Source organism: Marasmius oreades, chromosome 6, assembly GCF_018924745.1.
Source record: "Marasmius oreades isolate 03SP1 chromosome 6, whole genome shotgun sequence".
Classification (NCBI taxonomy): domain Eukaryota; kingdom Fungi; phylum Basidiomycota; class Agaricomycetes; order Agaricales; family Marasmiaceae; genus Marasmius; species Marasmius oreades.
Genome location: NC_057328.1, coordinates 2012142 through 2025971, shown reverse-complemented (window position 1 = coordinate 2025971; position 13830 = coordinate 2012142). Strand labels below are relative to the sequence as shown.

General features: G+C 48.8%; 6 protein-coding genes across 6 annotated transcripts; 4 read left to right on the top strand and 2 right to left on the bottom strand.

Moving 5' to 3' along the window:
* Window positions 1-42: 42 nt before the first annotated feature.
* Window positions 43-1597, bottom strand: E1B28_010103 (uncharacterized protein). The gene is made up of 3 exons (XM_043155052.1): window positions 1423-1597; window positions 1065-1371; window positions 43-1013 (listed from the first exon to the last, which is right to left on the bottom strand). The coding sequence occupies exons 1-3, from the start codon at window positions 1590-1592 to the stop codon at window positions 192-194; spliced, it is 1299 nt and encodes a 432-aa protein (XP_043007513.1). The 5' UTR covers window positions 1593-1597; the 3' UTR covers window positions 43-191.
* A 737-nt stretch (window positions 1598-2334) lies between these two features.
* Window positions 2335-3506, top strand: E1B28_010102 (uncharacterized protein; the record flags this gene model as incomplete). Its single annotated transcript, XM_043155051.1, has 5 exons — window positions 2335-2565; window positions 2617-2799; window positions 2852-2940; window positions 2999-3341; window positions 3408-3506. The coding sequence occupies 5 exons, from the start codon at window positions 2335-2337 to the stop codon at window positions 3504-3506; spliced, it is 945 nt and encodes a 314-aa protein (XP_043007512.1).
* Window positions 3507-3599: 93 nt separating this feature from the next.
* E1B28_010101 (uncharacterized protein) lies at window positions 3600-5154 on the top strand. The gene is made up of 4 exons (XM_043155050.1): window positions 3600-4143; window positions 4204-4428; window positions 4478-4858; window positions 4913-5154. The coding sequence occupies exons 1-3, from the start codon at window positions 3698-3700 to the stop codon at window positions 4821-4823; spliced, it is 1017 nt and encodes a 338-aa protein (XP_043007511.1). The 5' UTR covers window positions 3600-3697; the 3' UTR covers window positions 4824-4858; window positions 4913-5154.
* A 6-nt stretch (window positions 5155-5160) lies between these two features.
* Window positions 5161-9467, bottom strand: E1B28_010100 (uncharacterized protein). The gene is made up of 8 exons (XM_043155049.1): window positions 8490-9467; window positions 7389-8436; window positions 6925-7335; window positions 5968-6875; window positions 5826-5902; window positions 5636-5771; window positions 5459-5567; window positions 5161-5405 (listed from the first exon to the last, which is right to left on the bottom strand). Exons 1-8 carry the CDS (start codon window positions 9381-9383, stop codon window positions 5344-5346), a joined length of 3645 nt encoding a protein of 1214 aa, XP_043007510.1. The 5' UTR covers window positions 9384-9467; the 3' UTR covers window positions 5161-5343.
* Window positions 9468-9552: 85 nt separating this feature from the next.
* On the top strand, window positions 9553-11137 carry E1B28_010099 (uncharacterized protein). Its single transcript, XM_043155048.1, has 8 exons — window positions 9553-9723; window positions 9780-9872; window positions 9931-10016; window positions 10075-10215; window positions 10267-10392; window positions 10442-10542; window positions 10595-10765; window positions 10820-11137. The coding sequence occupies exons 1-8, from the start codon at window positions 9572-9574 to the stop codon at window positions 11093-11095; spliced, it is 1146 nt and encodes a 381-aa protein (XP_043007509.1). The 5' UTR covers window positions 9553-9571; the 3' UTR covers window positions 11096-11137.
* A 953-nt stretch (window positions 11138-12090) lies between these two features.
* Window positions 12091-13533, top strand: E1B28_010098 (uncharacterized protein; the record flags this gene model as incomplete). Its single annotated transcript, XM_043155047.1, has 2 exons — window positions 12091-12266; window positions 12321-13533. The coding sequence occupies 2 exons, from the start codon at window positions 12091-12093 to the stop codon at window positions 13531-13533; spliced, it is 1389 nt and encodes a 462-aa protein (XP_043007508.1).
* Window positions 13534-13830: the final 297 nt, after the last annotated feature.

Here is a 13830-nt window from a genome sequence, read left to right as displayed (position 1 = left end):
GTGGTTGGATATTGATGTAGAAGGTGACGATGACGACGATAACCCAGATACAGAGGACGCTATATTCCAATAGAGACTGTAGTTACATGTAGATGCAGTAAATACGAGAGGAGGCCCTGATATATGATAGCCGAGTGACAGCAGCTACAAAACGTGTCCGCCAGTAGCTTGGCGGCTACACATGACTCCGGCTACTGTCCGCCAGTGACTTGCTCAACACTGGGCCCATAGAGTTCGACTCTCCTCTGACTCAACTTTTTGATTTTCTCCCAGTCCGTCCGTAATTGTGGATCACCACCACACCATAGCTTGCGGTCGCGGAATACAGGCCGAAATCTCCTCGATAGAGGAAGATCAATTTCAGCTTCCTCATCTTCTGAGGAGGTCCCATCTACGTCAACTCTCATCAAGTCCTCTCTACGAATCTTACGTGGGGTTTTCGCAGCTCTCAACGGGGAGTGTGATACTGCTGCCTCTATGCGAGCCGATTTCCGACGGGAGGGCGTGAAGAGTTCTGCGGGCGTACTCGGGGGCAGGATGCTTTGGGAACCCAACGCCCTCCTAGGCTGGCGTGTAGGGGATGCGTTTCTCGTGGTATGAGCTGGGATGTCCAGCATTTGGCGAGATGATGAAGGTGTGATATGTTCTCCGAATAGACTTGTCCTTTTCGAGGGTGTTTTCGGAAGAGGGGGAAGCATTTCGACGTCGTTGGATGGTACTGGAGTCTCAGATTCAGGCTCAGGTTCGGGCTCACTTTTCCTGAGCTTCTTAGGAGAGGGCCTTGATAAGACTGCGCGTAACGGGCGTTTCAATGGTGACTTGCGAGGTGAAGTCCGAGGTGTAACAACTACCAACGGCGAAGGTATTGGTGTTGGAGATGGTGACCGCGTTCCCTCTAGAATGCTACCCCTTAGGTTTTTGCACTGACGATCCAAATACGAGCATATTGCTGTTAGATTGCCTCGATCGACCTGGTTTTCGTCTGCAAATTCATGTTTGTTCAATGACTTGTCCTGACACAGTGACAGTAAGTATGTTTCAAAAGACAACAGCGAAACACGCACCTCGACCACCTCGTAAACCCAAAAGAATATTGCACACTTCGCCACGACCGACTCCCAGTCAAAACTTCGAGAACTAGAGAGCTTGTTTTCCACCTCGTGTAGCCAGTGATGGAAAGTTGCACGTGAAACCGAAGGTCGGTATCTCTGAATGAGTTGCTCGTATCCTCGCATCCTTCGTCCCTGGCGTGAGGAGGCATTATCTACGGGTAACAGCTTTCGGATGTTTTCGCATTCCTTCTCAAAAATCGCCGGTGTAAGGCATGACTTTCTGCGGGCAGCGTCCTTACTAATTTCGTTGTTTTGAAGTCTTCGAGGGCAAGTAAGCATTTCGATGAGCAACGCGTAGGGTATTACTCACCGTTGAGACGCAAGATACGCGCAGCCGGGGACTAAAGAGTTTCCTGTCGTTCTTTGCCCTGCCCTTTTTGCGTGGGCAGACTGCAGGTAGTTCAGGGCCTTCTGAAAGGTTTCCTCGCTGCATCCTTGGTCAGCGCAAAATCGTTCTAGCTCTTGTTTGTGGTTATTCATGGTGGTTGTGGAAAAGATTAAATTGGATTGTGACATGCAGTAATCAGGTGACTGTGATGTAACGCGTATAATCCTTCTCAAATCGGTTCTTCATCAACACCCTCCACTGCTTATCTCGAAGAGCTTGAAATTATCTTTAAGTAGGTAATGACACTTCAAGTTCTGGGTAATTTTTGCAAACGCCATTATTCATGGTGGAAGATCGAGAATCCGCAGGACCCGCAGCCTGATTGTTGACGACGGCCGCCTTGATTATATTCCCATCTGAAGCCCGAATCTGTCTTCTTCGTCTTCGTTATCCGCAGTAGATGTCTTAAGCGGCCACTGCGCCTGGACTACATCGGGTCGATCAGTATCCCCGGGTCCAACGTCGAAGGATTTGATCCCCAACAATAATTTAAAAAAATGGTCACCGGATGTTTTGTGAAAGGGAGCAGGGTCAGTCAAGACTTGATGCAGCTTTGGCTTCCACGATGTCCCTCAGAATTTACACGCGGAAACCTCGAGGCAGTTAATAAATCCGTAGTATCCTCGATTCGGACAGAATTAAGGAAATCCCATTATCAACTGACGACCTCGTGCTCAGCGCAGTCGGTCAAGAACTCTTCACTCCATACAAATTTTGTTCTACGATCCACTGGCGTATACCGGAACATGCCATCGAAACCGAAAAGCATAAAAGCCCATCTAATCGCCCAACCGAAACCAAATCTTGACCCAACATCCCCCTTCATACCTGATCATGCCCAGGCCGACCACTTCTCGTCAGAACCAGAACCAGAACCAGAACCAATCATCCGCATCCCAACGTGCTACCCCCCTGGAGGGAATTTCTCCAGAGGTCCTTGCGATGGGCAAACTCATCGCCACCATGAAGGACACGGTCCACGCCCTTCATGAACACTTTAATATACTCGGGAAAGAGATGGAGCAGGTCGCCGAACTGGCACCCGCAGTAAAGGCAGCGGAACTGGTGACTGGTTTCAGTTTAATGATTTGCATGCCCTAAGACCTCTCGATGTAGGTTGATAAGATCCGTGGAGAAATACAGAAGCAAGTGAAAGATCGAGAGGAGAAGATAGCGGCCCTCAAACGCGAACTCGAGAGGCGCGTCGAGCAAGAGATACGCGAAAAACTCTATAATGAGGCAAAGTCCACAATCAAGGACGCTGTCCAACGAAGAGTTTCGGAGAAGGTTGGACGTTTGGTAAGACATTCCTTAGCGCTTCAGCGATCACAGATAATCTAAAGACCACCAGCTGGCCGACCAGGTTCCAAATGATTTACGCGTACAAGTCGCGGGACACAAACGGCAGATATTGGAAATACAGACAAATCTGCATAATACGTGAGTTGTTTCTGCGGGCACTTTGAACCTATCCAACTCGAACTCGGGATGTCTTCAGGGAGGCTCGCCGTTTCAATTCCTCGTTGCAATCGCCAACCGATTCGTTTCGGCCATTGCGACGTCCTGCTCTCCCGGAATCAGTGGAAACACCTGCCACAGCTGTAGAGCCTCCAACGCCGTCGAAGAAGTTTCCTGAGAACTTGGGAAAATTGTGGCTACTACCCCTTTCCGACCTCAAGTTGCTCGTGCAGGAATATGGCGTCGATATTCTCAAACCCCAGGATGGTAGCAAATCAAAGCTTGGTTCCCCAACGACCCCGGATTCGGCTTCGACGCTCGTCGGCGATGAAACAGAACTTTCCCGAGAAGAGATGATAAATGCATTTATGACTCACATCGGGGTGAGTGTGCGCGTATATGTGCCATGTTTAAATTAGACACCTAGATTGACGAAGCATCTTTCGCAGGCTCCATTCCGCGTATTACCTGCCGCTTCATCCCCAGTCGCAAAGAAACTATCTTCGCCTCTTGTCACCAAGGTTAATAACCGGCCGTGCTTCGCATGAGCTGTGGTGTGAGTGTGTGACATTGGATATTGGAGTGGGAGTTGTTTACCTATTCTATTGATCGCAGTTTATCCACTATATTTGTACTTACCCACTCTTCTTACTGAAACACGTTGTACACCAATTGTGCATTCTCACTTATGCTCAGCTTTTGAAAGCTTAAACATTTACTCCTCTCTGCTTCACAACCTATGTTCCCTCGACGCTTGCGACCTATAATTCTCTCTCTTGCATTACTGCTCTTCACCTCATGGACCCTCTATACCGTCCTTCAGAATGGGTATCAGATCAAGAATGCAATCTCGTATTCTACCCGGCCGTTGTGGGACAAACCAGATGGACCGAAGAACGTTATACCACACTACTACGCAGAAGGGTTACTGATGGATGATCATACATGTTCATTACATGGTTGGAAAGAGCGTAAAAGTGACAAGTTGATTAAAGTCTTGGACGCAGTACTCATGAGCAGTGAGCTGGACTTGCTAGAGATTCGGTTAAACGAGCTAGACAACGTTGTCGACCGGTTTTTCATTGTCGAGTCCAACACTACATTCACCGGTTTACCGAAGGAGAAGTATTACGACAAGAACAAGAAGAGATTTGCAGAGTTCGCTCATAAGATTTCGTATCGATCGTGCGTACTGCTATTTTTTACCCAAAGCTGGTTCCATGAACTCATAATGCCGCACATTAGTGTGGACAACCTGAACCATCTAGACCCATGGGAAAACGAGAAGACTATGCGGGTTGCCATGTCGTCCTTCATAAAGTCCCATACGACAGAATTCCCCCCAGATACTGTGGCGCTCGTAATAATGTCAGATGTCGACGAGATACCATCCGAGCACTCCATACGACTCCTCAAACACTGCGATTTTGGGAACTCAATTCACCTCCAACTTCGTAACTACGTTTACAGGTGAGGAAGATCCTTGTCATTCTTTATTTTTACACTAATCATTGCGTAGTTTTGAATGGCTCAACGGTCTCGATAGCTGGCGAGCGAGTGTGCGCCTCTGGAAACGCGGAAGTTACTATAGCCACGCATACAGCGGTGAAGACGTCCTCCTTGCAGATGCTGGGTGGCATTGTAGTTTCTGCTTCAGGACTCTCAGTGAATTCGTCATTAAGATGACAGGCTTTTCGCATCATGATCGGATAGGTGGTCGCACAGAGATTCTTGACCCGAACCGAATACAACAACGAATATGCGAAGGGTCGAATATCTTTGGGATGTTGCCAGAGGCTTACACGGTGTGGTTATTTACATCCAGCGGATCACTACCCTTTCCTAACGTATCTATGGCGCTATAGTATTCAGATTTGTTCAAGCAACTATACCCGACATCGTATGCTTTTTCTCTCTCACCCCTTTGATCGGTCATCTGAAGTTCATTATCCAGACAAACCTCTATGATTGGCATGCCCAAGTTTTTAATTGAGAATGCGAAACGCTTCAAATTCCTACTGCCAGGGGGTTGTGTAAGGGAATCTAAGCAGACTAAGGAAGTAGTCTAAGAAGGCTTCCGAGTGGAGAAGACTTCTGTTTGGATCTATTCATGCAAGTAAAATACAGATTGCTTCATTCCAACTTGTAATACATACACATTATCTTACAGTTTATAATCTCATCAATCAAGGACGACTTACTCCTGAGGGACTTATTTATTTTGATACATGGTCGAAACACAGAGAAGACCAAAACGAACCATAGACCACGAAATAATGAAATATGTACATATGCCATTTGGTAGCGAAGCAGTCACGAGAAAGTGACGGAAAAAAATGTATGCAAGAGCCGTAAATGTCATAAAATCGTCAGAAAACCGGGGGGCTACGTCCTCATACTCTGTCGCATTCGGGCCCTCTCCAATGGTGTCAGGTCATTTGATATAGCTAATTGAAGTTTTTCAGTCAAAGGTGGGCAAAACAACAACGCATCGACGCACAAGTATTAGAATCCATTGAAACATCCACATCTTGGGTTCCCATTCCCTCCGTAGTATCATCGTCACCATAGTTAGCCACGAACTTGGGTATCATGGATTTTCGTCGTTGCTATGATAGGAGTGCATTTAGTTGGTCGAGTAAGTGAGTCCCAAGGACAGGCAAATTCTTCTACCCACCTTGTGTCCCGCAGCTGCGAACGTATAGTCATTCAGCTCCACCAAGAACTCGGTCTCGTCCACGCGCTTCGACTCTTGTGCGCATGAAACAACCCAGTTGTTGCCAACTACAAAAGGTTTAGGATCGTTCAATAAACTGGGACGAATAGCAGTCAATAATTTCTTCGGCTCCAAATGAAGAATGACGCACCGATAACGATTGATTGTGCTAGAGAGCCCGTCTTTCCAAAGTATATGAGTACAAGTCGGCCCCAAACGGGTCATGATCTGCCAGCATTTTCAACCATTAGTCTCAGAATGAACACAACATCAAGTTGAACTGTTGAACTGACCCGGGCACCCAAATCCTTCAGCATCTGCACCCAGGTTTCCGCCACAAGTGGGTCCTCACTTCTGTAGTCAACAAACACTTTACAATTGCTAAGGATCGAGAGTCTCGGTGCAGGCATGTCCTTTTTGCTATCTCCTGCATTCTTACCCGAGGACGATGAAGGGTAAGTACTGCTAGAGCTTCTGAGTCCTGCACGACGGGGAGGAGTGGGCGGTTGCATCGCTTCTGCTGCCTTAGCAGCAGAGATATCATTCAGAGATTGTGAGAGTGCATGCAACGCCATTGATGCCCGTCTCGACTTGTCTTCCCGCGCCTTTGTCTTTCCTTTACTAGAGCTTTCTGCCTCCATGTCCGTGTCCGGCATCGTGATATCGGCAAGCGTGAGGTCCCCTTGTGCATTCGATGGGCCAGCCTCAGCATCGCCCATAACAATATCGTCTTCAATCATCGCTGCGCTACCACCTTTCGCAGGACTACCAATTACAGTCGGAAGGGCAGTTTTTTGACTCGCTTTTTGTCCTCGAGCACCTCCTGCGATACGATCATAGATGCTCGGCCCACTGCGCATAATGGCGCCCTGTTTCCTATTCGCAATCGGGCCCCTACCAGACTGCATGAAGATTCCTCGGAAGTCTTTTGAAACAGGAGCCGGACGCTTAAACACGGGAAGACTGGACTTCGAAGAAGTGGCACTGTTGGGACGTCCGATCCCCAACGTACTCCTGTCAACCGAAGCATCGTCTTTGCTCTGCATCTGAACATCAGAATCATCCCCCGGATTATTGCGGTTAAACCCCATGCTAGTGTTCGGTCGGGAAGGTGGGGCCTCCCGGAGTTTATCAAGGACGTTCTCCAAAGCGACATACGAAGAACCGGCGACAGCAAGCTCGGGCCGTGAGTTCTGGCCGTCTGAAAATGGACATGAGCTCCGAACGGCAGATGGGCTGTTTAATCTCACCATCAAGACGTGCAAACATTGACGATGACCTGGGGAGCTTGGATGGTGAAGCCGATCTTGATTTTGGAGGAGTTTTCGGCAAAGCTGCTCGAGCAAGACTAGCTTGCGTCGCCCGTGCCAGTGAGGAAGAAGGTGCTAACTTTGACTTCACCGGCAATTGCGACCTTATGGACTTGGAAGACGCGGAGGGCTGAAGGACGTCGGACTCGGGTTCGTGTTCAGAGTCTGAAGGCGGGGCAGAAAGCTCCGAACTTGGAGCACTACCAGGCCGATCAAGGAGTTCGGGTATAGGAACAGGAATCTTTTCATTCGCAGCCGAAACCTCCGTGTTCGAAGCGAGATTCGTCGCATCTAGATCATTGGTCTCTATAGAACTGGTCTTTTCCCCTCGACTTCGAGTGCTCGGGGGCGCTGTGCACAGACTTAGTGATTGAAACAGGTTACCGTCGTCTTCGAGTACTCACTTTCTGCGGGCAATGGATTACGTGTCGTAGAGGCCTCGATTTCGATTTCATGTCGTCTCGAGGACGCGCTCCGTGTAACACGAGTAGGCCGACGAATTGCGTCCCCTTCCGCTTTCTTGCGTGGACCCTGCCTTGTTTTGCCTTTGCCGGTAGGGGACATGTCCTCCTCTACTCCAATGGTCTCGGGAGGAGCAATCGCTACAGCTTCAATGAGGTCCCCTGGCGCATTCCCCGGGTTCATATCCATGGAGCTGGTCGGTTTTGACTCAGGGTCTAGCGTGTTAAGAGGCATTGACCCCACATTCGAAGCTTCGGGATCGAGTGGACCTTGGATGGACTCTTCATCACTCAAAGAAAACAATGAAGAACACCTATCGTTTGCCACCGGTTCTCGTGCTGTAATAGGCGATTCATGGTCTTCCACATGAGGATCTACCGAGAAGAGAGAAGTCGGAGGAGACGAAGGTAATATCAGAGTTGGTTCATCTACGGCCGCAGGAGATACCATGGGCGATTCATCTGGAATTTGACGCGAATCAGGAAGGACATCCTGTTTGTTCATCTCGAGCTCTTGTTCCTCTTCATCATCCGCAAAGGTTGGAATTACGCGGGGTTCCTGTGGCTTAGTCCGGGCTTTCATCTTCGACTTGACGGTAGAAGGTCTTCTCGCCTCCTTCAATCCGGAGTCCTGGGCATCAGTGACTTTACTGATATTCATATTCCCAGCACTCTTTAATGACGTTCTCTTGTTCTTGTTGAGCTCCTCCTTCTCCTTTCCCTTCTTTGTCATTGGTTGCCGGTTACTCATGAGCACTGAAAAGGCATCCTTACGCGCATCGGTCTTTTTACCTGTCACAGCAACAGATTTAGAGGTAGAAGCGGCTGTCGGAGGGGGACCTGTAGAGGAAGCGGTGTTGATTTTCTTTAATAAGGGAACGCGACTCGGTCTTAGAGTTCGGACCGGAGTGTCCGCGGTCGTGGTAGTGACGATGCCAGCGTCAATAGCACGAGTAGTGGGAGTGGGGGTAGTAGGAATGAAAGTTTGAGGCTATCATAACTCCCAATCAGCATGAAAAAGCAGGAATAGACCAATCCACTTGCCTCGAGGGTAACTCCCCAACCATCCCCCGCTAGGTATCGAGACTGCATTCCAAGTTTTTCGAAAGGTGCCGGGGTTTCAACGAGGGGTGTGAGGGGAGACATAGGCTCCGGGAAAGCTAGTGAGGGAGTGGAAGGTCCATTTGGAGGTGAGACGGTTGTAGTTTCCTCAGCTGTGTGAGAATGTGTGAAGTGATCGGGCGGTTCAGGCGTGACATCGGCGAACGAAACGAGTGGACTGCCTTGCTCATTACTTGAGCACTGGGTACGTTGCGGGGTAAGCGTATCCACGTCCATTGCCGATTCTTTCTCATCAGGAATAGGATCGAGTGTTGTCGCCATCTTTACATAAGTTATGTCGAGCTTCGGTTCACGTTTTTCCGGGGAACGTGAGCGACAGCGAGTGGGGGAAAGAGGAGGATTCCTGAAATCGATGGAGGGAATAGACGGTGGTGATGGGAAAACGGGAACGGACTTTGCTCGAGGCTTTTGACTAGCCAAGGCTGGCACATTCCGGGACGAAGGTGGTGCAGAGCGCTTTGTTATGCCCTTCTTTTCAACTGCCATGCTGTCCGACAGGTGGCGAGAGTGTAAAGGTTTTCCGTTCGTCCGGATGACTGGAGTACTTGGCTCGGCCTCAGAAGACTTGAATCGTTTATAACGAGAATTTAGTGGTGATTCTAGAGCGCGCTTGTGTGAGGTACTTGTGTTCTTGGTTGGAGATAAAAGTATAGGGTCTTCATCGGACTCTCCATCTTCAGTCTCTGTGGAGCGTACGATTTGGTTTCGTAGAGCGGTTCTGGCTGCCTTCAGTGGTGAACGATCGAGCTGTAAAGTAGATTCCGGAAGGGGGGGGTGGGACCTTGTGCGCATTCCTAGAGTATTTGAATCTGCCATTGAGAAGCAGACATCAAGAACGATGCAAAGAGCGGAGGGAGAATGTGTTAGAAGAGAAAAATGTGAAACGTTGGACGATGGACGCGAACAAGTTGAATTGCGCGCCCTCACGTGGTGTCTTGCTTCCGTCACACTCTGTGACATCACGGGACGTCACCGTCACTCATCCCTTCGACCCGAAATTCACAATGCTTCCATTTCTCCTCCACCAACGATGCCTCAGACGGAGCTCAGGTCTTCTGTCCGCATTCTGCAGGTCGAAGGTGTTAGGAAAGCCCAAAAAATGCTCTCATATGATGCGGTACATGTCCGCGATGCAGCAGCCCGCAACGCAACCTGCGTTAGTTCATATGTTTGATGGCTCGGTCTAAACTGCTAACGGAAGCCGAAAGATAGTTGGAAATATTTCGACCGACCTCCGAAGTCTATTCTTATTGTGAACAAACTTCGGACACAGGCAGTCATTCTGGCGATTGATGCATTTCTCGAGTACACAACCTTTTGCGCGAGTCTTTGAGTCGAACTGATTCAAACTTTCTTGTTATAGCCACGTTCATGCTACATATCCAGGTGTACGAGTATTTCATGAAGACAGGCTTGACATACCTCACGGAGCAGAAGTGTGGCATCCCGGTGTGTATTGTGACTTTGTCGCCGTTGGACGTGAGGCCTGGGATTGACCGCCTTGTAGGACATCCGGAAAAAATTGACCTCGTAGTCACTCTGGGCGGTGACGGCACGATTCTCCACGCCTCCTCCTTGTTCAGCTCTGGTGCGGTTCCTCCTGTTCTCAGTTTTTCCATGGGCACTCTTGGTTTCCTTCTTCCATTCCGTATGTGACCAATCTCTCACTTCATAGCGGGGATTGACTGACGTCTCATAGATATGGATGATTTTGCCAAGGCACTGGAAAGCGTGTTCCAAGGAAAGGCTACAATTCTCAATCGAATGAGATTAGCATGTACATTCTTTGACCAGGATCGAGCCCAAAAAGATGATTCAGGCAACGGTACGTTCTTGGTACTTCCTATTTCAAGTTCTTACTCATCTATTTCCAGATTGGCAAGTCATGAATGAGATTGCTCTCCATCGAGGATCTAGCCCACATCTTAACACCATTGATATTTTTGTGGACGGTCAGCATCTGACGGAAGCAGTGGTAAAGGTCTTTCTATCAGCCCTCTCTTCACTCAAGTAAAAGCATATTATAGTCCGATGGCCTCATCGTTTCTACACCAACTGGATCTACAGCATATTCACTCTCTGCTGGTGGCCCGATTGTACACCCATCGCTCAGCGCTCTCGTCCTAACACCGATTTGCCCACGAAGTCTTTCCTTCCGTCCGCTAGTCTTTCCGTCGTCATCAACGATCACATTGCGAGTATGTGATTATATTTCTAGTACCTTTCTTGGGCTACAGCATGCTCTTTACTAGATTGGTGACCGTAGTCGAGCACCTGCAGGGGTATCTATGGACGGAAGGACATCTTATGTCTTAAACCCTGGAGAGTCTGTGACTGTCCAGTCATCTCCATATCCGGTTCCTTGTATCAATAGATCGTCCATTACGGATGATCACCCCACAGAAGACCGCAAAGGCGAGGGCGCACCTCCAGGAAAAGAAGACGATTGGGTGCGGGATATCAACAACCTCCTCCAATACAATGCCACATTCCGAAGCAAAGCCTTGCTCAGACATAGTCGAACATAATGATAGGCTTTTCTCCGCTTCGATGTACTGTATATCAACCAATTATAGCGTTTTGGGTTCATCTCGTAATGGACCTCCTTGCGATAACCTTGAATTCTCTCATCCAGCCTCAACCTCTATCGGTAGTGTCAACACTTATTCAAGTTCGGGATATTAGAGGCTAGAGCAATCGTCGTTATTGACCAGATTCGTGCTGCTATTCGTTTTCTTTTTCTCTGCCCTCATGTATGTCGCTCCAAATCCTTGAAGCACGGTGCCATGCGCCCCTGCCGACGGTCCTCCGTTCGCAACGGCCGCCTCGGCAAGACTTCTGACTTTATCGGCGGATTTAGTTGACTTCACCTGAGTAAGGACGAAAGCAAGCGTGGTTTATCGGTCAAGAATCGGCAGATGTGAATGTGACATTGTTCGACAGCCGACAACCGTGTGTGGGATAGGCGGAGGCTGGTGAGTAGTACGGAGTGTGAGTAGTACGTGTATGATGGGTGGGTTGGAGAATGACAGGACGACGTACTGTTGTCGTCCGCAGGTGAGCTTTACTTGAAGTGGATGCTAAGCTGTTGACGCTGTAGCATGCTCGAGACTTCGGAGTTCATTCCGTAAACTGTCACTTTAACAATGCCATAAAGCATGGTGAACCACAAACCATTGACAAGTTAGATTGAGGACTCACGCGCCCTGTCATTCGGAACCAGACCGGGCGCGTTTTAAGAACAGAGAAACGAGCAAAACAAGACTCGGAGTATCCCTGTACAAAGCCGAGGGACTGGAGCTCTTCTAGTCTGCAAGCTGACTTGGAGAGGCTTCAGAACCTGATGGTTATTGCACTTGAGTAAATAAGGCGTGAATTTAGCTGCTGTCGAGCATGTCGGATGAGGTAAGTTTGACAGATTTTTGACTTGCGGAAGTGCGCAGCGTAACCGCGTCAGGCTGCCCCTTCTTAAAGCCCTCAAGCTAAATGTTCTCTGTCCTTATTCCCCCTTGCGCCGGGCGCCATGTCCTTACCCCAGGACATATGGCTCCATATTGCCTCCTTCATACCTCCTCTTCAGCTAGAAGACCTCTACAGCGTCAATCACATCCTTTTCAACCTTGCAATGGATCAGCGCTATCAGCAGATCAGCCTTTCTTATCTGACGAGAAAAACAGTCAGGATTATGGAACGAATCAGGTACGTGAAGGCTTTCAACCAAGAAATATCCCTACTAAGTAAGCGGTCTGTCAGGGACCCTGTTATCGCGGAACGCGTTCGAATTCTCTATCTCCACCCTCATTTTGTCAAGGAGGTCCTTCAAAAAGACAGTTCACCCTCCAATTCAACAATCTTATCGCGTCTGGGTGACTTTGCATATCATATACGCGATCAGAGACTGTTTGGAAGGTATAGGTCGCGCTCTCCGCTGTTCAGGTTCAAGACTTTCGACGAGTTTTCTCTCTTCATGGCCAATACCCTCAGCAGTCTCCCAAATCTTGTAGACCTGCACGTCGCTTGGTCTGGGCTCCCTACGATTGCCGATAGTCCAGTACCTATCATCTCTTCAGCATTCGGTCCCAACCTCCGCCGACTATGGCTCGAGCTTTCCTTGGAGAAGCTCGGCCTCATGCTTCCAAAGTTTTCCTGTCTCCCTGATCTCGAAGAGCTCGATCTTTTCCTTCGAATAGACCATGAGCTAGATCCCAAACATTATGACAATATCCTCATCCGATTCGCTCGAATAGTAAATAGTCTACATCGAACTCTTCGCAAATTCGCTATACAGCTTTGGGAGCCTATAGACTTATCACCCTTCTTCTCCTCACTTCGTCGTCTTCGTGGCCTCGAGACCATTTCTCTCTCCATCCCCGTCGGCAATCCGCATCTTGGCGATCCGGACGCAGTCACAGATTTTCTCAACCTCCATTCTGCTTCCTTACGTTCCCTCACCATTCGGGCCTCGGAGCTGGGAGAGTGGGGGCTCACCGGCACCTCTCATCTCAGCAATTGGTTTCAGACTACCTTTACCCCTGTACGCCTCTTACGACTCACCTCCTTGGAAATCAGTTTGAAACTGATCCCGCTGGAATCTGCAATGATTTGCATACATAAGTTTGCGGGCACCCTTAGATCCCTCGTCCTCACAGGGAGGCATCTCACTTTCCATGATGTAGAGACCGTCACTTCAGCTTTTCCATCCTGTCGTCGACGTCTTGAATCGGTCCGCCTTGGTTCCGTCACGCTCAATCCCCAGTTGTTCGATATGCTTGCAGAGAAACTACCTCTCTTGAATAAGCTCGAGTTGTCAGTACGGGAAGTGGTGCCCTGTGAAGGGGACTATCCTCTCTACTACAAAAATGGTCTAGACCGTCACGATCAGGACGAAAGTCAATTGGTAAGCTTTTACTATCGTCCTCCACGACGTAAGTCTGAATCAATAGCCCACGCAGATGAGGTTCTTTGAAGAGATGGAACGTAGGTTCTATCCCGACTGGAGAATTCATCATCTCGTATTGTCCTCCTCTTTCCCGTTCAAACTCCAGCACGAGTCGTTATACACGGACGTTCTTCGACATTGTGTCTCCTCGCTCAAATCTTTTGCATGACGGACGATCCTCTGAATTCCTTTTCATTTCTCTCTCCATTCTTGTTCACGTTCACATGTAACTTACTGTTTGCAATTCTCTATGATGTACAACTGTATCATACGTTTTTTTGTCCGTGTTCGTTCAATTCTTGACATTTGTATAGTATCTGCTCA